Source organism: Myotis daubentonii, chromosome 11, assembly GCF_963259705.1.
Source record: "Myotis daubentonii chromosome 11, mMyoDau2.1, whole genome shotgun sequence".
Lineage (NCBI taxonomy): Eukaryota > Metazoa > Chordata > Mammalia > Chiroptera > Vespertilionidae > Myotis > Myotis daubentonii.
Genome location: NC_081850.1, coordinates 82,223,491 through 82,246,314, shown reverse-complemented (window position 1 = coordinate 82,246,314; position 22,824 = coordinate 82,223,491). Strand labels below are relative to the sequence as shown.

Sequence of the window (22,824 nt, the reverse complement as noted above, 5' to 3'; positions counted from 1 at the left end):
ACCCAGGCTCCGGGCACAAGGGACACTCAGGACCCTGGCCCCGGGCCACGTCAGCAGGTGGGCGATGGGGGCTGCAGGTCGGGGACCCGCCCACCTGGCCCCGCCTCCCGGGTGTGAGGTTCAGGTTGGGAGTCGTTTTAAATTAGGAAAGTGACAGGTACTAAAGGTACTGCAGGTGCACGTGGCGGTCCTGGCTGCTGTGGCTGTTGGTTGAAGCATCGTCCAGTGCACCGGAGGGTCACGGGTTTGATTCCCAGTCAGGGCACCTGCTCGGGGGCCTACGGGAGGCACCCGATCGATGCTCCTCTCTCACGTCGATGTTTCTCTCTCTCTCTCTCCCTCTCCCTTCCTCTCTCTAAAGTCAATAAAAACATCCTTGGTGAGGGTTTTTCTTTCAAAGTGCTCATGGCAGAGCTGTCTGGTGCTGGCCCACCCCGGCCTCGCTCCACCGTCTCTGACCCGTCTGCAGGTGGAGGGAGGGGTCCTGGGAAGGGGCGGTGGCCGTGGATGGAGGGAGGTGGGAGGCTGAGCCCGAGGCCCCTCTGACAAGGTCCCGGGAGGAAAGTGGGGTGAGGCTGCCTCTAGGGCCCTCCGCGGCTCAGATGTCCCTGGCACAGGCAGGCCGTCCTGCCGTGGACGGGGCTGTGCTCTGGACAAGGGGAAAGTGGGGGCCAGCGAAGGACTCCGAGCTACAAGGTTGGGGAGAGCTCAGGGTCAGCAGAGGACCCCCTGGTGGACTGGCTGATGGCTGCAGTTGGGGGCCCTCTCCCCGTCCCGAACACAGACCAGCTGGCCCCCTCTGGGCCTACGCACAGGTGGGCACTGGGCTAGGCTCTCGCCTGCTTCCCACGTCAGCGGCAGACTGGCCTTGGTGACAGGTGTGGCGGGAAGCGCTGGGCGCTGGCCGCATGCCTCACGTGCTCCCACAGCTGCTGCTGCACTGCGAAGGCCCTGGGGACGCCCTGCCGGCCCCTCCTGCCCACACTCAGCCCAGGTCCCGGGAGGAAGAGCACAGGGCACCCCTCGCTCTCCGCACTGACGGCTGAGGCTGCGTGGCCACCAGGCCCCACGGCAGGGTCCCGTGGAGGGCTGCTCCCTCTCCGGCCGGCCCTCCCCTCCCCCCGGAAGGGGCTCACCTGCAGCGGGAGCACCACGAGGGCCACGCAGATCATGATGACGACCAGCAGCTGGGACGGCCAGATCTTGGGCGTCACGTCGCCGTAGCCCACGGTGGAGAAGGTGACGATGCAGAAGTAGAAGGAGGTCAGGAGGGACAGGTTCTCGCCCGCCCGCTCCAGGTGCTGGATGCCGCAGGTCCTGCGGGCCGGGCCGGGCGGTCAGGTCAGGGCGTGGCCGGGCCTGGCCCCCGAGCCCGGGGGAAGCTCTGCCTGCCCACGGGCCTGCCTCACCCAGAGACACAGTGGCCCGGGGCTGAGCCCGGCGCCCCAGCCCCCACAGCCCGACCCGGGCCAGCTCGGCCAGTGCTTCCCGCGGAGCCACACCCCCGGCCGGGGGTCCCCTGCATAACTCACCAGGGGGGTGGGCGCAGAGCTGCACGGCCGATGTGGGCCTGGGGTCAGTGGTGGCTTCCACCCCACCTCTCAGGGCCTCGTCCCCACCCAGGACGTCAAACAGGGTGTGGGGTGCTCAGACCCCGAGTGGCCTAGAGCTGGACAGGCCTTCCGAGGGCCACCCCCAAGAGGTGCCGACGCAGCACACCCCACGGGGCAGCTCGGGGACCCCCACCCGGGGTGCACGGCGGACTGGCTGCTGGGAGGGAGTGGCTGAATCTGCCCCTGCAGAGGTCTGGTGCTGGGGGAGGCAGGAAGTGCATGGCCTTGGAGCCTGCCCCCCTGACCGGCCTCACCACGCCAGGCAGGACGAGCGCCTCAGCAGGAACATGGGAAGATGTGGGGTGCCGGGCTCCCCACCTTGCTCTCAGCTAAACCTCAAACCAAGGGCCCCCGCCTGCCAGGGGCCGGTCCCAGCCACTGAGCCGCCTCCCGCGGCCCCGTCCTCCCGCCATCAGCCGCCCCCCCTCCCCCGCAAGGCCTCCTGACCTCTGTCCCGGGCCTGGCCCTGCCCAAGGAGGGGCCCGGGGGCGGCTCACCCCGTGAAGACCAGGCACAGCAGGGTGCAGAAGAGGATCAGGACCTGGTTGAACATGGCCGACTGCGTCCGCAGGATGGCGCGGTGGAAGTCGTTCTGTGGGGCAGGCGCCGGCGGCAGAAGCTGGGACCCGCACGGAGCCCAGGGCCCCCCTGGCTGGGACGGGGTGGGGCGGAGGGCACCGGATTGGGGGTCCTGCACAGCCAGAGGCCGGCCCTGCGTGCTGCACCCCATTTCACAGTTAGCACGGGAGGCGGCCAGGGCCTGGCGTGAGGGCGGGGGGACACAGCCCGGGGCCTGCTGACGCTTCTGCCGCGTGCACCTGCTTGGACGCTCCGCGGAGGGTCTGCTCGCGCCCGTGCGCTGGCCGTGCCCCCCTGTCCTCACCGGCACCTTCACCCTCCTGCTCTCCCAGCCCTTCCCCAGGGCAGGAAAAGGGCGGGCCCTGGGTGACGGATGGCATGTTTCGGGGGGCGGGGGGGGGCGGGGGGGAGGGAGGGCGGGGGGCGGGGGGCGCTCACGATCATGTTCTCCAGCGCGTGCTTGGCCAGCCAGCAGTTCAGAAACACGGGGATGAACAGGTTCCGCAGCGGTGCCCAGAAGATCTGCGGGGAGGCCGGTCAGGGGGCCGGGGGTCAGGGGTCAGGGGCCCGGGGTCAGGGGCCCGGCTCCGGCAGCTCACCCACCGTGATGATGAAGGGCAGCGTGTTGATCATCTCCAGGACGAAGGACACACGGAAGATCTGCTCCCAGATGTTGCCCTAGGAGCCGGGTGGGCAGGGCGGGGAGAGACCGGCCAGGGTCAGGGTGGGTGGGGGTCAGAGATCGGGGTAGGGTTGGAGGGTCAGAGGTCAGGGCGGGTTGGGGGTCAAAGGGGAGGATGGGGGGGCTCCGGGAAAGGGCCGGCGGGCACTCACCTTGTAGCTGAGGTAGATGAGCAGCATGGTCTCCAGGAAGCTGATGACGGCCACGATGACCTGGGGGAGGGGGCGCCTTAGAGGGGGCGGGGCCGGCTGGGCGGGCGGAGCCCCTCCCACTCACCTGGGTCACCCACAGGGCCATCTTCCTCTCCACCCACAGGATGGGCGCCCTGGGGAGAGAGAGGTGACCTGGGCGGGCGTCCAGCCTGGCCCTCGAGGGGAGGCTCCGGGATGAGGCCTCCAGGCAGGTGCCGAGGCCGGGGCTGCCCGCCTGCCTGCCGGGGGCCGGGCTGCAGCTCCGAGGGCCCGGGTGGCCTGCGGGCCCGTCTTCCTCTCCCTGGTCCTGTGACAGGCCCTTCGCACGCAGGGCCTGCAAGACCGCTGCGAGGTCAGGTGACACGGGAGGGGTCCTCGAGAGACACTGGCGGCCGTGGGGGTGGGAGAACCGGGCGCCCCATGAGGCTGGAGGCCGAGGGCCAAGCCCTCATCGGGGAGGACGGCAGGGAGAAGGCCCCGCCTCGAGGTGGCCAAGCCCCGGACACGGCCTGTCTCCCAGCAGGTGCCCCGGCCCCTCAGGAACCACCTGGCACTGAGTGACATGATGGGGCTCAGAGCATCGCCCACGGTGTCCCCCCCTCGGCCCCCACCATCCTCCAGCGGCTCAGAGGCGGGCGGGGCCTCTGTGGTGACCCCTGCTCTCCAATTGCTCCCTTCAGGGTGCCCTTCAGGGACACCCAGTCCTGCCCACCGCACCCTGGCCCAGGCTCAGGGGACCCAGGGGCCCCCAAGCTGAGCTGGGCACCGCCGGCAGCCTGGGCCACGGAAGCTTCTGGGCTCCCGGGCCCCCAGGGAGGGGCGTGCACTCACCAGTTGATCTCGGGGGAGGACTCGTTGAAGGTGTAGTTCCGCTTCGGGCAGCCCCAGCTGTGGAGACAGAGCAGCCTGGCCATGGCCCCTGCACTGCCCAGGACCTGCCCATGGCCCCTGCACTGCCCAGGACCTGCCCAGGGCCCCTGCACTGCCCAGGACCTGCCCAGGGCCCCGGGGGCTCATGGAGCGTGGGGCACCCTCTCCCCACCCAGAGCCACACCCCTGCATCTCGGAAGGGCAGGCAAAACTAGGAGGGCACTCCCCCCCCCCCCCCGGGGATGAGAGAGGGGAGCCTAGAGAGAACGGGTCGCAGCAGGCTGCTGGGACGGGCTGTGTGTGGGCACAGGCGGCCCTGGGGGGGGAGGGGCTCCCGGGGGCTTCAGGGGGCAGAGGCCAGGCAGGGCCAGGCAGCATCCCTGAGATGAGCAGCAGCTCGGCCCACACGCTGACTCCAGGAGGCTCACCCCGTGTCCCTCCAACGACGACCCTCCCACCTGACGCCCACTCGGTGAGAAGGGGCAGGGCGCGCAGACACGCCCCTTCGGCCCCAGACCACGACCAGCGCCGGCGCCAACCAGGGGACCCACCCAGAGCCCCGGTGGCAGGCAGCTCCGGCCCCTTCTCTCAAGCGACCGTTTCCCTCCACCGTACGGCGGCTGCGATGCCAGCCATCCGCCCCGTCCATCCCTCCACACGTCCTCCCGCCCTCACCGACCGCCCAGCCCCGGGCCAGGTGCTGCCCAGGACAACAGACCCGGTGCGAGCCCCCTTTTCCTCCTAAAACCACATGGTGGGGTCTGCCCTGCCCACGGGTGAAGACGGGAAGGCCTTCCCGGCTCAGCCGCAGGAGCCCAGGGCCCGGCTGACCCGCCAGGGAAGAGGCAGGAAGAGCCTGCTTGGCCCGGCCCCGCGTCGGCCTGTGAACCAGGAGGTCAGGGTTTGATTCCCCGTCAGGGCTCAGGCACAGGTAACTGGCTCACTCCCCGGCAGGGGCGGGCAGGAGGCCGCCGATCCCTGGTTCTCTCATCACTGATGTTTCTCTCTCTCCCTCTGCCTTCCTCTCTGAGGGGCTGCCCACCCAGAGGACTGGGATGACCAGGCCACACGCCGACTGTGGGGCCGCAGCCTTGGGCGCCCGCCCCTGGCCGAGGGCACGGAGGGGCCGGACACGGGAGGAAACACAGGGCACGGGCGCGGGACAAGCGGGGCCTGAGCCGCCGAGGAAAAGGCGGGAGAGAGGGGTGGCCTGCGGGCCGTCGGCGTCCACAGCAAGAACTGACGCCCGGACAGGGCAGTGGCCACGGGAGCCACAGTGAGGAGCGAAGCCACAGCCGGAAATGGGAGCGAGGACCAGAACACACAGGTCACCCCGGATCCCCACCCGGGGCTCAGGGAGTCCAGAGCGCCAGGGGCGGGGAGCTGGCCGGCAAAGACTTCGCTCAAGACTTCCTGGCCCCGCGTGGACCCCGTGGGTGTCCCCGGGACCACGGAGGCCACGAGGGGGCAGAGGGGACCCACCAGCCCCCCGGGGGAGAAACCGCTCCCACCAGGACCCGCGTGGAAGCCCGTGAGCTCTGTAGCCGCAGCGAGGGAGGGAGGCCCAGGCCCTGCAGCTGGGCCGCTAGCCCTGACCCCTGACCTTGGGCCGGGGCTCAGAGGAGCCCTCTGTCCAGGCGGGACCAGGCGGGGAGCAGAGCCAGGCTGAGGCCCGCACCTCGGGGAGCGGGCGCTGCGTCCAATCGAGGACCCACCCTTCCAGGACCCGGGCAGCCGCGGGCCACGGACAAGGCGCCACCATCTCCCCCTGCTGAGCCGGATGGTCAGGGGAACCTGAGGGCAGCGCCCAGGGCACTCCTGGGGCTTGGACGCTGGGAGGGGTCACATGGGGAAGGAAGGACTCCCCAAGGCCCTGGACAGACGGCGTCCAGGGGCCGGCTGGGTGCTGGTCACGCCTCCAGCCGAGCCCAGCGCCTCCGCCATGGCAGCAGGCCCAGCCCTGCAGCCCCCGCCCCACGGCACCCACCATCCAATGCCCAGGGCCGGGTCATCGAGCAGGACTCGGACGATGTAGAGGAGACACGTGAGCAGCTTCAGGGAGAAGTTGAACAGCCGGATCCTCAGGCCTGTGGGGCGGGCAGAGTGGGGGCGTCAGGGCCCCGGCCACCGGGGTCCCCCTGCTGATTCTCCTCGCTCTGCGCTCTGGACGCTGCGCTGGCACCCCCAGAGGAGCAGGGTGCCCACGCCGCGCCCTCCTTGGGCGGGGGAGGGGGCTGGGGAGCACACCCATGGCCGGGACTGGGGCATGACCTCTGCACCCCGCCCTGCACCCCAGGAGGGTCCGAGTGCCGAGCTCTCCCCGGGAAGGCTGTGGACAGAGCCTACAGGGGAGTGGGGGCCGCACTGAGGGGCCGGGGGTCCCCCGGGTGAGGGCGGGAGGGCCGGGGCCCACAGGGAGGAGGCTGGGCTGGGTCCCTGACGGCCACGGCCCATCCCGGGGTTCAGCAGGGTCCCCACAGGTTCCAGGCCCAGATCCTGATGCATGGAAGGTGGCGTGAAGCCCAGATGGGGCACTGCCCATGCCCTTGTGCCCACCACCACCCACGCCGCCAGGCCCCCCAGCCCCCTGCACGGCTGGACCCTTCCCCGGGGACCCCGCCCCCCGCAGGCCACTCACTGGATCTCTGGTTCTTGATGAAGAATAGCTTGAGCCGCTCCTTGAAGGTGTTCTCGTTGACGTAGAACTCCACCTGGACCCTGCGGGCAGGAGCGGGCGTGGGCTCAGCCGGGGGCTCAGCCGGGGCCAGCCACAGCCCCGGCACCGGCTTCTCCCACCTGGAGGAGCCCAAAGGACAGACGGACGGACGGACAGCAGCGGGGTCAACGCCTCCACCTCGGATGGGAGGCCCCAGGGCCCAACGCCCCCACAGGCCCCAGCAGACCTGCCTGCGGACCTTCCGAAGCCTCAGGGCACCCCTGGGCGCCCCCCAGGCTCCCGGGAGGCCACCTCTCCGGGGCCCCAGCCCGGGCGGTCACGGCCAGCCACCAGGACTCAACGTGCCCCGTGTGGCCTTGGCACAGGCTCCAAACATGTCACATCGTCTATACAGAACGTTCTAGAAGCCGATGGGCAGCTGCTTTGCTGGTGGTCCCCGGGGAGGTGGGCCCACCTGCACCCCCGGCCAATCCCCAGACACCCTGGGCCCCCCCCAGGCTCCCAGCGACCTGGGTCAGCCCCCCCACGCCACCCCCGCAGCCCCAGCAGGAATGAGTCAGATGGGGGAGGGCGGCAAGGCCATCTGGTCTCCTTGACAACGTGAGTCCTGCAGGCGATGAGGCACTGCCCGGCCCTGCTGGCCAGGTGAGGGCTTGACCCTCCACAGGCGTGACAGACAGCAGGCGGGATGGCCGGAGCGGGCCCTGGAGCCGGGCGCGGGCAGCACGGAGGCCTCATGCTTCCCTCCAGGATGTGGGGAGCACACGCCCCCGAGAGGCCAACACCCGGGTGCTGGGTGGGCACCTGCTCTGGGCTGGCACTGGCCGCCCCGTGTGACCTTGCACCCTCTGTCACAGGCTGTCGCCACCATTGGCAGGACGAGCCCAGGAACCCACAAGCCAGCCGTGGGCGTCACCCCCGGACGAGACGGGCGCCGCCTCCCTCGGGGGTAGTCGGTGGACCAGCCGTGCAGGGGAGGCAGCACCCAGTCCCACGCCACGGCCAAGGCGACGGCCACACGCGGGAGCCGAGCCACGCCGCCCGAGGGCCACAGGGGCCACTGCTGGTCACAGGGCTCCAGGTGGGAGGACGGGGCGGCAGGGGCCCTGCCCCCTCAGGTCCTGGTGCAGGACGGTCCCCCGGCCACACTCTGGCCTCCTGGGGCTGGGACAGGACAGGTCTCCCATAGGCCAGCGGGCCCCAACCCAGAGCCAGCGGTCAGCGTACCCCCTGCACCCTCCCTCCTTCCTGGGAGCCCTACCCCGCCTCCCAGCTCTGAACCCCTGAACCCCACCCTCTGTAGATGCCACCTGGAGCCCATCAGGGAGGCCCCGAGGGTCTCAAGGGAGCCGGTCAAAGACCCTCCTCTCTGAAGTCAGGGCTCAGACAGCCGGTCTGTGAGGACGGGGCACACGCCCCACAGCCCAGCCTCAGAGGTGGAACCCCAATCCTCGTGTCCCCCACAGGCCCCCCAGCCACCGCCCCACCCAGCCGGTCCTGTCCCCTCCACACCCGCTGAGCCCAGAGCTGGGAAACCGAGGCAAAGACTGGAATCTGCACTGGCCGCTCCTGCCTCCTGCCAGGACCGTCCCAGCCCCTCCCGGGGACCCCAGCCCCACGCCCCCCACAGCCCCACTCCCTGCCCAGCGAGTTCCCTGCGGGGCCCGTGGGGTCAGGCTGCTGCCAGGACTAGCCATACCCCGATGTGTTTGCTCCCAGATCCCCGGCCCCGCACCCCCAGCATAGCTGGTGAGTGCGGGCTGACCCTCCGCCCCTTGCCCTGGGCTGCGGACCCCCCCCCCCCCCGGGCGACCCCAAGGCCCCGGCGGCAGGATCCACCCAGAGGGAGGCGCTGCCCATATGGGAGGAAGGAGAAGCCGCAGGCACAGACGGGCAGCAGGTCGAGCTGCAGGGCCAGCGACCTTCACAAACCTTCCTCTTCCCCTTCAATATTTCATGAGCTGTGGCCGCCTCTTCTTCCAGCACCACCACAAAAAGTAAATTACCAACTCGCACGTGACGGCCACGGGCCCAGTTCAGCCCAATTCAGTCGGTGCTGAGCCAACCCGGCCGACATAGGGAGAGCGCCCGTCAGCTCAGACGGTGCCTGCGATCAGGGCCGATTCCATCCTGTGCGTCCCGAGGCCGGCCACACCCCTCACCCAGAAAAGACGGCCCGGAGCCATAGACCACGCGTGTGGCTGACGCCCCCAGGGGCTGTGGGCAGAGGGCACTCCCCACCCTGTGGTGGCCCCGAGACCCGTTGGGGGACTAGTGGCCACACTCAGGAAGCTGCTCTCAGGAGCCGGGGAAGCCCTGGACGGGGGGCCCGGGATTCGAGGCCCCAAAAATCCACACGGTCAGTGACCCTGGAACGGGACTTGGAGGTGCCCGCAAACAGGGGGGCCACAGGCAAGGGCAGAGGCCAAGAGGGGTCCTTCCTCTGTCCCTTCTCACTCACTCACTCCTTTCTTTGGCAGGAGGCCTGGCGGGGAGGGCTGGGCACATCGGAGGCCTCAGCTGCCCACTGGCCACGGCCAGGGACCAGGTCGGTCTGGAGCAGGTGTGCAGTCCGGCCTCAGCCCCACCCCCGGGCCCAGCAGCGCCTGCAAGGAGGTGCTGGCCGGCCACACCCTGCCCCACCCTCTGCGAGGCAGGGCACGAGCGGAGACCCCGCGGGCGGGCGCAGGCTGAGCGCCCTCCTCCAGGTCTGCGGCCAGGAGGTCCTGCCTGTCCCCGCGGCCCCTCCCCTGCAGGACACTTACTGAGACAGGGACGAGTCCAGGCTGAAATCCTCCACAGGAAGCCTGGGGACAGACGGGTGGACACGTCAACATGGGAGACGGACGGACGGACGGACGAGGGCCTGGACCCCAGGCCAGGCGGGCACAGGCAAGCAGGGAGGCTCTGGGGGAAGTGGGGACGTGCCATGCACATGCCCTGACCCGTGGAGCCCAGGCGAGGCCGAGGTCACTGCTGGCGGGGCCGGCCCGGCCCTCGGTGCAGAGAGAGGCAGCACAGCACACGGGGCCCAGGCGCATGCACCTCCCCCCGGAGACAGGGCGGCGACCACGCCGAGGTGACCGCACACCAGGACTGGCCACCCCTTCACCAGGCGAGCAGGTCCCGACCCGCGGTGAGCGCTCGCGGTCCCTGCTCCTCCCGGGCCGGCCCAGCACCAGTGACGCTGGCGTCCAGGAAGGGGCACCATCACCGTCTCTGCACGCCCGGGAGGCTCAGGGCAGCCGGGGCAGCCCCCACAAGGGCCACTGGCTGGACGGGTGCGCGTCTGCCTGACCGGCCACAGCTCCTGGTCGCCAAGCGGCTGGCTTCCCTCCCCTCCCCTCCCCATCAGACCAGCCAACGCCGGGGGCTGGTTCGGGGGTGGCCTGGGCCGGGGAAGAGGCTGGTGAGAGCCTGGGGCTGAGACCCGACCTGGGTGGGGGCCTGGCAGGGTCCGCTCTTTGCTGTTGATGCAGCCATGGGGTCGGCTCCTCCAGGAGTCCAGCCCCCCCTCTTTTTACAAATATTATTTTATTGATTTCAGAGAGGAAGGGAGAGGGAGAGAGAGCGAGAGAGGAACAACAATGATGAGAGAGAATCATTAATCGCTGCCTCCTGCACGCCCCCCACTGGGGATGGAGCCCACAACCCGGGCCTGTGCCCCGACCGGGAATCGAACCCTGACCTCCTGGTTCACAGGTCGACGCTCAGCCACGGAGCCACCCGGCCGTGCAGGGGCCTCTCATAACCCTCAAAGCAACCAACTCCCAGAAGAGGACGCCCAGGCACACAGAGGATCTGCTTCCTAAGGAGGCACCTTTAACGAGGGGGCGGCCTGCAGGGGCGGGTCACAGCCACACGCCCACCAGCCTCGCAGGGCCCTCCGGGCGGGCAGGCTCCCCCACACGGCCCCCAAATTCTGCGGCATGGGTGGGTGAGGTGCTGGTGGGGTGGAGGGGGCTGGGCACAGAGCACAGAGCCAGGCTTAGCTGGGCCGGAGCTGGGGTCCCTGTGAGCCTCTGTCGGGCTCAGGTTCCCTCCCACCGGCCCTGGCGCTGCCCAGCTCTGAGTTGGGGCAACAGGTGATCAGGGGCTGGCATGTGCCTGGCAGAACCACGGCCGGTGGCCTCGGGACCAGGGACTCACTGGGAGTGGGTGAGGGGTGAGGGTGCTGGCGGGGAGACCCTGGCGGGCGGGGCCGTGGCAGGAGGGATTTGCAGGGAGGAGGGGGGGAGGGAGGGGTCCCAGGGCCACTCCGGTACGGAGGATACGAGGCTGAGCAGCTTCAACTCTGACGGCCGGGGTCACAGCGAACGGGTAACACTGACCCCAGAGGTCCTGGGCACAGAGGAGTGGCGCCCCCGAGGACCCCGAGACGGACCCCCTGATGGGGAGGGAGGGGCCTGAGGGATAGGGCCTGCCTCCTGCAGCACCCACCCTCCATCTTCCTCCTCCTCGGGGTCCCCCTTCGCTGCTCACCACCGGCAGCCCCATGCACACCCACAGGAGGGCCCCGCTGCCCCCGGCCCTGCCTCTGCAGCTCTCCCAGTCTCCAAACTCAGCCCTGAGGCTCCCACACCAGCCACGGCTCCGCCCAGAGCCCAGGACCCACGTCCTAGCTCTTCTGTGTCCCCTTCTCACCGAGGCCACCCCTTTGCAGCCTCCCAGGGTCCCCTCCAACAGTTCCCCAGGGAGCCCCTCACTTGGGGTGAACCCCAGCCCTGGGAGTGGGGGCCGAGGCATCAGGTCGTCCTCCCCAGCTCACCTGCCCTCCCTCACCTCGTCCTTCCCTCCAGGTCAGCACACCTGGCACCGGGCCTGGCAGGTGTGAGGCTGTGCCCCCCCCCCAGGGTTGTTGGGGGCCCCTGGGGCCCAGCCCAGCCCTGACCAGGGGTTCACTGCTCGGCTGCTCCTCCCTCACTGGGTTCTTTTGCCCAAAAGCTCTCAGATGATGGTGCTCATCGCCGGTCCCCAGGCCAGGCTTCCTAACCAGTCTCCACCCGCTCCCACCTCACAATGCAGGGTGGGGAGGGGTGAGCGGAGGCGGAGAAGGAAGGAGAGGCCGTGCTCCAAGCCTAGGGAGCCCAGCTGGGCGGGCAAGGCGGGGCTGGTGGTGGCCCATAGCGTCCAGGCGACGGGGTGGTGTGTCCTGGCTCCGGCCTGGCGGGCACCTCCCTCTCCCTGTTCCGTCCCTCTGCTCACAGCAGTGGGGAGGCCTCCTGGGGACCCTGGGTCCAGCGAGCCGAGACCCTGGCTGCCTCCAGAAGGCGCCAGGCCTGCAGGACGGGGGCAGCTGCAGGAGCTCTGGCCGCCAGCTCCCTGAGACAGAGGGCACCCCTCTCCCTGCTCAGTCATGCTGGAAGCTCCATGAGACCCCTGTTCCTAAGGCAAAAGCCCTGCACGTCCTCCTCTGCTCAGGAACCTCCCGTGGCTCCCTACTGCTCCTGTCCGCAGCACGCATGCCGCCCTGGGGAGAGGAGGCTGCAGGGCACAGGCTGTGGGGCACCAGGGCACCAGGCTGCAGGAAGCACCAGGCTGCAGGAGGCTGCAGACAGCTCCCACTCTGCTTTGCAAAAGGAGGCTGATAAGGACCGTCACCCCAGGGACTGCTGGGGGATTGAGTGAGTGAGGCTGCCCACAAGAAGGGTCAGCACAGGATTGGGGGCAGCAGGGGTGGGCACGGTGGGAGGGCTGCCTGGAGGAGGTGACGCCCCAGCTGCAGCGACATGCTGCTCTGAGGAAACGGGAGGAGAGTGCAGGAGGCCGAGCCCGTCAGGGGCCAGGCTGGCTGTAAGCAGAGCCCCTGGGATGCCTGCCCCGTGGGGACCAGGAAGAGGATGGAGAGGAGAGGAATCTGTCCCCAGGGCCTGACCAGCGCCCGCCTCCCTCCTGCCCAGGGCTGCCCACTGGCCGCTTCAGGGCCGGGAGCAGCACTTACACTTCCTCCTGGGGAATTTGAGGCGCAGGAAACAGGGGTGGAGGTGAGGGGGACCTGGCAGCCTGTGGCCAGGTGGGAAGGGCACCCTTGGTCCTGCCATCTGCCAGGCCAAGACTCTGCCAACACCCACCCCAGCCCTGACAGGCCCGGCACCCCTCCCCGGATGCTGGCCCCGGCGGCCCCCTCTGCCTGGAGGGCACTGCCCAGCTCCCAGGGCCCCCCTGAAGCACCCAGGCCCAGGAAGCTCTCCTCGCCCGGCCCAGCCTGCACCTCTCTGCCCACACCTGGGTGACTCTGATTCATCTCCGTTCCACCCTCCACCCCCCACGGGATCCAGAGAAGGTGCTGGTGCGCGGGCCGCAGACCCAGCCTCAGCGTCCTCATCTGTGAAATGGGGGTGATGCACTCTGCCCGCCGCCCTCAGAGGGCCCGGTCGGGCTCCCCCAGGGGCCCAGCTTCCTGCACCCTGGCTGCCACCGGCTCCAGGCCCAGCTCTCATCTGCCGGGCAGCCTCCCGCAGCCTCCCGCAGCCTCCCGGCCTCCTGGGCCTCGCTGCTCACCTCTGAAGTGGGGACACGGCTGCCGGCCTGGCCTCCCCCAAGCGGCCGCTGGGACCAACATGAGCGTGAGTGTGGTCTCCGTGGGACAAGGTCCAGCTGGGACCACTGGGCGTCAGCTGCACCGCCGGCCCCCAGGCCCTTCTCCCCTCGCCTCCCCGGCGGGCCGCTGCGTTAGCCTCTAGGAGCAGGTCCCCAGGGTCCCCCAGGCTGCAGACACTCGGGGTGGTGGGGGCGCTGGGGTCGGGGTTCCAGGGGAGACCAGGCCGCCAGCCCCCCTTCCCGCGGCCGCAGGCACCGTGCAGCCCAGCGGAGCGTGTGCAGGACGCAAGCGGCCGGATGGAAAGCCCCTCCCGGCGGCGGCGCGGGGTCCCCGGCCCGCGCCCCTACCTCTGGCCCACGTCGCTGCCCACGGAACCCTCGCCGCGGGCCGGCAGCAGCGGGCTGAGCCCGTGCGGCTCCTCGGGGGCCGAGGCGCTGGCCGGGGCGCCCCCAGGGCCCGCCTTGCCCTCGGAAGGCGAGCGCGGCAGCTTGGCCCGCGCCATCCTGCGGGAGCGCACGGCGGCGGGAGGCGGGAGGCGGGCGGCAGGCGGGGGCGGCGCCGGGCGCTACCATCTTGGCACCGCCCCTCGCCCTCCCCGCCGCTGCCGCAGTGGAACGGCCCTGGGGGGGGAACCTGGGAAACTGGGGGAGCGCACCCCCCCACCCCGAGCCGGAGCGCCCAGGCGCACTGCCCTCCCCCAGCCCAGGGACCCCCCTCCCCCGCGCGCAAAGGACGCCCCTGTGGGAGGGGTCTCAGCCCGGGGCTGTCAGCAATAGTCACAGCGACAGGCCGGCCCTGGGAGTGACAGCCGGTGGCTCTTGGCCACTCACCTCCGCAGGCAGGGTGGCTGGGGGGGGGGGGGGGGCGGGGGCGGGGGGCTGGGACATGTGCCCGACTCCCAGCCACGGTGGGTCCTGGGTGCCCAGGGGTCTCAGAGTGGCCTGCCCCCACCCCGAGGCCTGCCCAGGTTGGGGGTCCCCCCTCCGCCTGTGGGAAATCACTGTGGGTCTGTCCTCCCTCCTGCAGGCACTCAGGGTCCCACCTTCTCCCCGTTCCCTGCCCCCATGTCACCCTGGTGTGGGCAGAGAGGTGCAGGCTGTGCCGGGCAAGAAGCGCTTGGGGGGGGGGGCACTGGGAGCCGGGCAGAGGGGGCCGCCGGGGCCAGCAGCCGGGGAGGGGTGCCAGACCAGGGAGCCCGTGGGGCACTGACTTAGTGCCCACAGCCCAGGCCGGTGCCGCAGGGGTCCCAGCCAGGGACAAGCGGCTACGCTGTGGACACCCTGTGGGGGCGGCCCTGACCGGCTCCTGAGCGTGAATTCCAGCAGACAGGGCGGGTTTCTGTCGGATTTGCCAAGTGGGGAGACGGAGGCCCCGAGGGAGGAAGTGGCGTCCCCAGGAGACGGAGACCAGGAGCGGAGCAAGGACTCCGGCTGCCCGAGCCTCTCTGCCCAGGTCCTGCCGTTTCACAGACGAGGCTGGCCAGGGAAGAGACTCGCCCAGGTGCCAGCCAGGGAACGGCGGGCAGGGGTTGGTGTGGGAGAAGGGGACTCTGAGGGTCACAGCTGTCCTCAGCGGCTGCCCGGGCGCCAGGCCCTCCTGACGGCCAGACCGAAGGCTCAGCCTGCCGGGCCTGCCTGCTTCTTCACCCACCTGTGCCCCACCAACCACCAGGGCTGGCACTTGGGGAGGTTTGTGGGAGGAAGGCAGGCCCTCCCAGACCTGGCTGAGCCGGGAACATCTGGTGAAGCCATTGGGTGGTCTTGCGACCTGGGTCTCCCGTCCTGTGTCTGCCCAAGAGGAATGCGGTGTTTGCACTGGCCAGACCCCACCTGCCCCGGGGAGAGGGGCGAGCAGGTGGGCCTGGCATGGAGCGGTGGCGGGAAGACAGGACTGGCAGTGTCTGGGGGCTGCTGGGACACACCCTGCGATGGGCATACAGCTCAAAGCCATCGGGACCCCAGGTGCAGGCAGCTGGGGCAGCACCGAGGCCCGTGTCTGTCACTCCCGGGAAAGGGCTGGGGGGCAGGTGTGCGCTCCCTGCACCCAGGAGGACAGGGTCTCGGGCTACAGGGCCCGGCTTCGCAGAGAACGCGGCCTCGCAGCCCTTGAGCAACGCAGCCAACGCGGGGCCAGGGGGCACCCGGTCACCCATCGCGGGAAGGCTAGCGTTCGGCCTGTGCACCAGGGTCCTGGCTTCTGAGAGTGCTGTCCGTCCTCGGGCACCGAAGGCCTCGAAGGTCCAGGCTCAGTCGGGTCAGAGGGCAGGATGCCCCACCTTTCGCCCGGAGGGAGTTGGTAAAAACTACCACTGACGGCTGAGCATCGATCTGTGGGCCAGGAGGTCACGGTCCATTCCCGGTCGGGGCACAGGCCCGGGGTGTGGGCTCGATCCCCAGTGTGGGGCGTGCAGGAGGCCTCCGGTCCATGACTCGCTCTCATCATTGATGAGTCTATTTCTCTCTATCTCTCCCTTCCTTTCTGAAATCAATAAAAACATATGAAAAAAAAAAGTCAAGTGTTTCCTATGGGTGGGGGAGGGCAGCCCCCTGTGGGGACTGAGGCCGCGGCGCCTGGTTGTCAGGAGCGGGGAGCCGGGTCCTGTGGGCCCCAGCCCCCCGGCCCGGCCCCGGGTGACCCAGCACTGCCCACCCTGCCGAGTGTGGGCAACCTGGAGCCCGTGGCTGCACTCAGGGCGGGGCCCAGAGGCACCGCCCTTCCCTCCGGCACTTAGGCCTGGAAGTGCTGCCTCATCCCAGCACAGCAGCCGCGGGGAGGGCGGGTCCCAGTGCAGGACCGCCAGCCAGGGAGGAGGGCGTGGGGAGGGGCTGGGGTGAGGGGGGTAGGCGGTGACACCCCGCAATGGAGATGGGGACGAGGGGTGCGGGAGCAAACGCGGGGGGGGGGGGATGCATTCTCAAAGTGCCCGCACACTGTGGTGGGTGTGGTGGCCTGTGGGTCCCCCTGCACGGGAAGGACATCCAGACGGGGAGTGAGACCCCAGACGTCGTGGAAGAAGCCGTCACAGGGCCATCCTGTGGGACCCCTCGGAGGAGGTCCCCGAGGAGTCAGACCCCAGACAGGAAGGAGACGGTGGGACCCGGGAGGGGGCGGTGGGAGTGGCGTGCAGTGGGCAGAGCCGGTGTGGGCCGATGGGAGTCCTGGAGGGGACGTCCCGACGCCGTGGCCGTGCGCTTGGACGAGGGGGACGGCAGTGCCGTGCGCAGAAGCCGGGAAGAAAGGTACAGACTCCACCCTCACCCGGTCCCATTGCCCTCACCCCTGGGTCAGGCCTCTCTCCTGCCCGTGCCGCTCGGAGCACCCCCTCCCTGGCTCCCCCACAGCCCAGCTCCTCCCTCATCACCCCTCACAGCTGACAGTCATCCCCCCACACACAACGTCTTGCACTCTCTGGCCCTGGGAACAGTCCTGGGCCCTGCACAGTGAGCGGACAAGGCCCCCACCCTCGGAATCCAGGCTGCGGCCCCCCCACCCCCTCCAGGAGGCCTGAGTCGGGTGGAGGGTTGGCGGGAAGGGGGACAAGATGGGAAGGTGCCAGGACAGGGAGGACAAACCGAGGCAGGCCCCGAGGGGAGCAGGCGTGGGCCTGAGGCTGGAGGGAAGGAGGGGGCGACCCACAGCACTTGGACTGGGGGGGACGGGGTGGGGGGAGGGTCTAACTCTCCGCCAATCATCTGGGGCTGGCCTGCAGCCCCGCCAGCTCAGCGATGTTCAGTGTTAACCACAGGTGAGTGGCTTTGGCACAGGCTGTCCCTGGAGGTGCCCCCCACCCCTCATTTGAGGCCTTCATCCCAGGGAAGGAGCCTGCTTGCTCCCCACCCGCCTAGAACCCAGGGGCGGCCTGGTCCACCCTGCTCAGTGGTAGGAGGGGCATGGGGGGGGGCACGCCCCAGGCTGCAGGGCGAGGTGAGGAGAAGCCACTGTGTTCCACAGCTGCTCCCGCTGGGCCAGGCAGGGGTCTGTCCTCACGGCCCCCATGCCCTGCCCGCCCCCCTTCTCGGCTTGTTGTGTGAAACAATATTTGCTGTTGCTCAATCCAGAGAAGTGCGTCCGGAGCTCCATCCCGTGTTCTCGGTGGAGCGCGGGGCACAGAGGAAGGGGGCCCTGGCGCCGTGGGGGCCCGGCCTCGTGTCCTTCATGCGGCAGCACCCCGGCCCCGAGCCCGGAGCCTTGGCCCCATGGTCCTCACTGCCCCCCCGCCCCCCGCCGCCTGGCCTGGGAGTGAGCGCGCCCAGACCCTGCCACGGCCTCCCGCTGTGGCTTTGAGACCTTCTGGGCGGCTGGGCCGGGTGCCCGCGGGCAGGCAGCTGTGGAGAGCAGCGGGTCCCGGGCTCGCTGGCCGGAGGCGCCAGCTGGCAGGGCCTCTCTCCTCACCTGTGGCTCCCGCCCCAGCCTCTGCTCACTCTCTTCCTCGTGGGGGGTGAGCCTGTGGTGTGGCCGCCATGTCCCCGCCTCGCTGCCCAGAGCCCGCCCGGCCCCTTATGGCGTCGTCTGGGGGGAGGGCAGAGGGACAAGGGGGCGGGGACTGAAGCCTCGAGCCCACGTCACAGACCAGGGGCCGGCGAGGGGCACGCACCACGACGGAGAAGGTCTCACAGCCTGGCTGGGTCTGCAGCCCCCGAACTGTGGAGGAGGCCCTGTGACCCCGAGTTTGTCCCCTGGGCCCTGGTGCCCATGCTCGGGCGTGCAGGCACACGGGAGGTGGGCACTGCCCAGAGGGGCCAGGGCCTCCAGAGCTGCTCCCGGCTCCCGGGCGAAGGGCAGGGAGAACCGGGTGCCCTGGAAGGGGGCGGGCTTGGGCTCTGCCCACCCCCCCCCCCGCTGGCTCCCGGAGACGGGGGGCCCTGAGCTGCAGCACAGCCTCCTTCGCCCACGCAGGCCGAGCCCTCCCTCCCTGCAAGGCCATGCGTGAGCGGCTGTGGTGACTCATGGCTGTGGCTTCATTTCCCTGGAGAACAGCAAGCCCTCAGCCCTGCCCACCTGCTCACTCAGGGTCTGGGGGGCCGAGGTCGGGGGCCAGGCAGGTTTCATGGACCCTCTGGCCACCCCAGACCGGGAGGCTGGTCCCCTCCCTCTCCCCAGGGACACGTCCTCTCCCCACACGGAGGGGCCCTGACAGGAGGGGAGGCCTGGCCCTCACTCTCCACTTTGAGAATCAGTGATGGGGAGGGGCCCAGCCATCGAGGATGGCGGAGGAGTGGGCCGAGGGCGAGGAGGCCAGGAGGGGGCCTCCGACAGCTGCCCCGTCCCTCCTCCCCGAGGTTGGGGCATCCGCTCAGAGCCCAACTAGAGCCTCCACGTGTGTGTCCTGACGCATGGGGCTCAGGTGACCTCAGGACCCCCGGAACCCCGTCCTGGCTTCCCACGCTGCCCGCCCCCTGACACCGGGTGCACAGCCGTGAACACAGGGTTCGAGAGAGGAGCCAGGCCAGACTGGCAGCCCGGCCACGGTGCCACCACGGTGCTCGGACAAAGAAGGTTCCAGAACAGATACATGGGCGATGGGGCCCTGTGCAGCGAGGGAAGGAGAGCCCCGCGGGCCCCACAGCCCCTTGAGGCCGGGCCGAGGCGGGGACCGGGTGGGTACCAGGCCTGTCTGGCTGGGGTGATGGGATCCTCTGGAACGAGACAGCGGCGATGGTGCTTCACGGAGTAAGTGCCCCTGGAGATACAACTCACCTTTTACCTATTTTACCACAACAAGGAGCCCCAAGCCACAGGGTCCGGGACATCGCGGCGGACGGAGCGCCACCCCCTCTCCCCGGGCGGGCAGGCCCACGCCACCCACTCCTGAACACGAGGGCTGTCCCTCCGATGCCACCAACCGTAGTCCCTGGCGTTGATCAAGGAGGCCCCAGCCGGACACCGGGCGACGCGGCTGCTGTTCTCATCATCGCCCGCGGGGCAGGCACGGGGGCTGGGGCTGACGTAGGAAGACGTGAGCTCAGGCTCGCTGGGCTTAGGGGAGCCCAGCCCTGCCCCTGTCCCCGAGGGCTGGTAGTCGGCAGCCCCTCCACCCCACCCCCCTGCGGGGCGTCAAACCAAATCTCCCCTGGACCCCGTTCCTGGGTACGTCTATTAATTATTACTATGTATTGATTTTAGAAAGAAAAGAGAGAGAGAGACACCGATCGGTTGCCTCTGGTACTTCGTGCCCCGACTGGGGATCGAAACCCGCAACCTAGGCATGTGCCCTGACCAGGAATCGAACCCGCGACCCCCCAGTGCGCGGCGACACTCCAGCCACCCGAGCCGCAGCCTGTTTGTGACGCAGCGCTCAGCCCCACAAGACAAAGCCTGGCTGGACCCCGATTCCTCGAGTCTCTGGGAGACACGGCCAGGTCCTCCTGACCTACTTGGGTGCGTGGCTGCCTGTCACGTGGGGCTGCCAGGGCTGCCAGGGCGCCTGTCTCGGCCGCCCGGTCCCAGGCCCACCTCCCTCGCTGCCGTGTTTTCCCAGCTGCACTGCCCGGGGCCACTCCGAGGTCAGCTCACTCTGACGGTCCTCCGCCCCAGGCGCCTGTGCTCTCGCTTGAATCACGGCACTGTTGGGGGGAACTGCGGGTTCACACACGGCCCCCGCCCCCCGACACCCTGCGAGCAAAGTGTTCCCATCCGCACCGCAGGCCCCAGCCCCGCGGGAGTCCTCCCACCGCCTCCCCTGCAGGCGGCAGCGCGGAGAGCTAGGTGTTTACCGGAGACAGCCACGCGGGGCAGAGACGGAGTAACCCCCCCGCCCCGGGACTCCGCGCGGGCACCGTCCCCCCTCCGTGGGCACCGTCCCCCCCCCCCCCGCGGGCACCGTCCCCGTCCCCGAGCCCCGAAGGAGAGACTCCGTGCATGTGCGTGTTCCAAGCACAGCGCGAGCTTGGAGGACACGGTCCCTCATTGATGATAAATGATCGCCGCCCGCGCTCGCCACCCTGCAGGGCTCAGCCGCGGGGCGCTTCCCGCCCGGCCCCCAAATGAGCTGAGCGCGCGGGGCTGCGGGGCTGGGAGCTGACCCCGGAGGCGGAGGCGCCCCAGCCCCCAACCCCGGCCCCCGCCCCCAAACTTCTCGGTCCGGACGCCGGAAAGTTGCAGCGCCCGCGGCCTCCAGCACCGCGGACAGCGCCCTCCGCCCACGACCCGCCGCGCGCACCCGCCTACCTGTCCTCGCTCTGCAGGGCCGGGTCCCCCAGCAGCAGGTCCCGGAAGCGGTACCGCGGCGGCAGGGGCAGCACCTCGGAGTCCAGGTCGCTCATCCCGAGGCCGGCGGCGTCCAGCAGCACGCGGTCCCCTCGGCCACAGTCCCCGCGGCCACCGTCCCCGGCGCCGGGCTGCCTGCGGGCACAGCCAGCTCCCTCAGCGCGTGCAGCGCGCTCCTGCGCCCGGAGCCGCCTGGTCCAGCTGCCCCGCGCGGCCCGGGCGCCCCACGCCAACACCCACCACCCCCGCAGCCCCGCCCCGCACAGCCCCCCTGCCTGGCAGTCCCGGCCCCCCCCCTCTGCCCAGCCCCCGCCCGCCCGCCCCCCACCCGCCCTGGGCAGCCCCCCTCCGTGCCCTGCCCTGGGGCGCACAGACCCAGGCGAGCAGAAGCCCTTTCCTGCACAGACCCGCCCTCCCCCTCCCATCCCAGGAGGCTGCCCCTCACCCCACCCCCTCGCCTTGGCCAAGCCCTGCGGCCTTGCCAGGCCCTGGCCACCATGCCCTCCACACCTGCAGGCTCCCTCACGCCAAAGCGCCTCCTCCCGGGCGGGGGTGAGGTTTGTCACTACCAACGCAGGGTCAGGTGCTCACACCACCCCTGGGTGCCCACCACGCCATGCACGCCCTCCCCGCCCCCAGCCTTCGCCAAGGCTTCCTGCTCAGCTTCCTCAGGGTCCAGAGCACCCGCCTGTGCCCCAAAGACATCCCCTCCCCTCCCCTCCCCTCCCCTCTCCAACCCTAAGGCTGCAGCTGTGGGAGTGAGCAGGAGGCGGAGGCCCTGGCCTGTGGAACTCCCTGGGACCCAGCGGCTCAGGTCGGATCAGAGCCTGGGAGGGGCGCCCGTGGGGAGGGTGGACCCCTCTGGGCCAGGGTCACAGAGACCCCCACCTCCGTCACCTGAGCTGAGGCCTGGCAGTGGGGGGCGGGGGGATGGGGCATTAATAAGTGCCATGGGGCCGCTCATGTCCAGGGCACAGATGGGCATGTGCAGGCCGGGCCGTTGGTAGGTGGGAGACTCAGGTGCGACCCCAGGGGTCCTGGCCCCACCCAGCGGCCTCTGGCATCAGCTGACAGTCCAGTGAGCCCAGCCGGCCACCCCTCGGTGCTGGCCAGTGCTGTGGGGAGGACGCGGGACCCCGGGAGGGAAGCACGTCTGTCAGCCGTGGCCGTCGGTGAGGGTGACCCTGGTGGGGCCTCCCGGCCCTTCTCCCTGCCCCCGAGGGAGGCAGGACCAGCTGCGGGCGAGGGTTTCTCCACCCCGTCAGGCCCGTCCCCCTAAGGCCTGGGCAGCAGGGGGACGAGGAGCCACCTCAGCCTCCGGCAGGTGCAGGGGTCTGCTGCCCACACACTCAGCACGCGGCCGGAAAACTGCGGGCAGCTGTGCCCAGAGGCCGAGTGAGGGCCACTCACCTGGAGCCCGAGGGGCGGGCAGGTGCTTGGAAACCCTCCTCTCCTCAAGCCTGGCGCCCCCCAGGGGCCTGGCCCTGGCCCCCCGCCCCCCAGGCCAGCTGCACGCGGGTGCGGCACCCCCATCCCACGGCCGTCAGGACGGAGAGCTGCTCTCCCAGGTCACAGGTCCAACCCCGAGGAGCTGGCAGCGTTTGAAAAACAACATTTTCCTAATTGCATCAGCGTGCTTGCTTTTCCTCAGTTCAAGCTGGCGGCCGCGGGGAGCCTCGCAGTCATTGCTGGGGGCTGTGCTTGTTTGGTTTTGCTCCTTTTTCGCTGAAAGCCCCCTTTCTTCTGTGTGTGTGTTTTTAAATATATTTTTATTGATTTTAGAGAGGAAGGGAGAGGGAGAGGGAGGTAGACACATGAATGAGAGAATCATGGATCAGCTGCTTCCTGCACAGCCCACACTGGGGATGGAGCCCACAACCAGGACCGGTGCCCTGACCGGGAATTGAACCCTGACCTCCTGGTTCCTAGGTTGATGCTCAGCCTCCAGCTGAAAGCCCCTCAGGCCCCCCCCCCCCCACCGCACGGCCCCGCCCACGGCCCACCTGGAGCTGCGTTGGGTTTTCTCTCTCGGCCGCTAAGCCCAGACGGGCAGGGCTGGTGGGAGACCTCAGAGGGTGGGGCCTCGGTTGGCTTCAGGGGGACACAGGGAAGGAGGGGATCTGGGAGCCGGGCCCGCACCCCCCGCATGGGGCCCGGGAAGTGACCAGGCCTCGCTGCCCCTCCGCCCTCGGCTGTGACTATGACACTGCACATCCGCACGAGCTCAGGGTGGGAGCAGACGCCCTGCAGACCTCCTGGCCCCCTGCCTGTCCCTGCAGAGCTGAGAGCCCTGGGAGCCGCACCGTTAGTTGTGCTGGCCGAGGGCAGGGCCCGGGTCTCCTGGCACGGTGCCCGGCGTGGGGGCCGTGAGCAGCTGCTCACCAGCCTCATCTCTGGGGTCTGGTCGAGCCTCTCCCTGAGCCCAAAGGCCTGTGTCACTGAGAGCATTTGGGCATCCTGGAGGG

General features: G+C 70.0%; 1 protein-coding gene across 4 annotated transcripts in view; it reads right to left on the bottom strand.

Annotated features, from left to right (window-relative positions):
• KCNT1 (potassium sodium-activated channel subfamily T member 1) overlaps window positions 1-20,453 on the bottom strand; it is a 35,827-nt gene extending 15,374 nt beyond the window's left edge. For 2 of the 4 annotated variants that reach the window (XM_059658660.1, XM_059658659.1), the window contains exons 1-11: window positions 13,501-13,679; window positions 9,378-9,419; window positions 6,574-6,653; window positions 5,923-6,022; window positions 3,897-3,953; window positions 3,151-3,199; window positions 3,027-3,086; window positions 2,796-2,870; window positions 2,631-2,714; window positions 2,111-2,205; window positions 1,137-1,317 (exon numbers count right to left, since the gene is read on the bottom strand). In XM_059658660.1, coding sequence (XP_059514643.1) covers window positions 1,137-1,317; window positions 2,111-2,205; window positions 2,631-2,714; window positions 2,796-2,870; window positions 3,027-3,086; window positions 3,151-3,199; window positions 3,897-3,953; window positions 5,923-6,022; window positions 6,574-6,653; window positions 9,378-9,419; window positions 13,501-13,655 — 978 coding nt within the window. In that variant the 5' untranslated portion in view covers window positions 13,656-13,679. Of the gene's footprint in view, window positions 1-1,136; window positions 1,318-2,110; window positions 2,206-2,630; window positions 2,715-2,795; window positions 2,871-3,026; window positions 3,087-3,150; window positions 3,200-3,896; window positions 3,954-5,922; window positions 6,023-6,573; window positions 6,654-9,377; window positions 9,420-13,500; window positions 13,680-20,320 lie in introns of those variants that run through there. The other 2 variants (XM_059658662.1, XM_059658661.1) reach the window with 2 other exon arrangements.
• Between the last annotated feature and the right edge of the window lie 2,371 nt (window positions 20,454-22,824).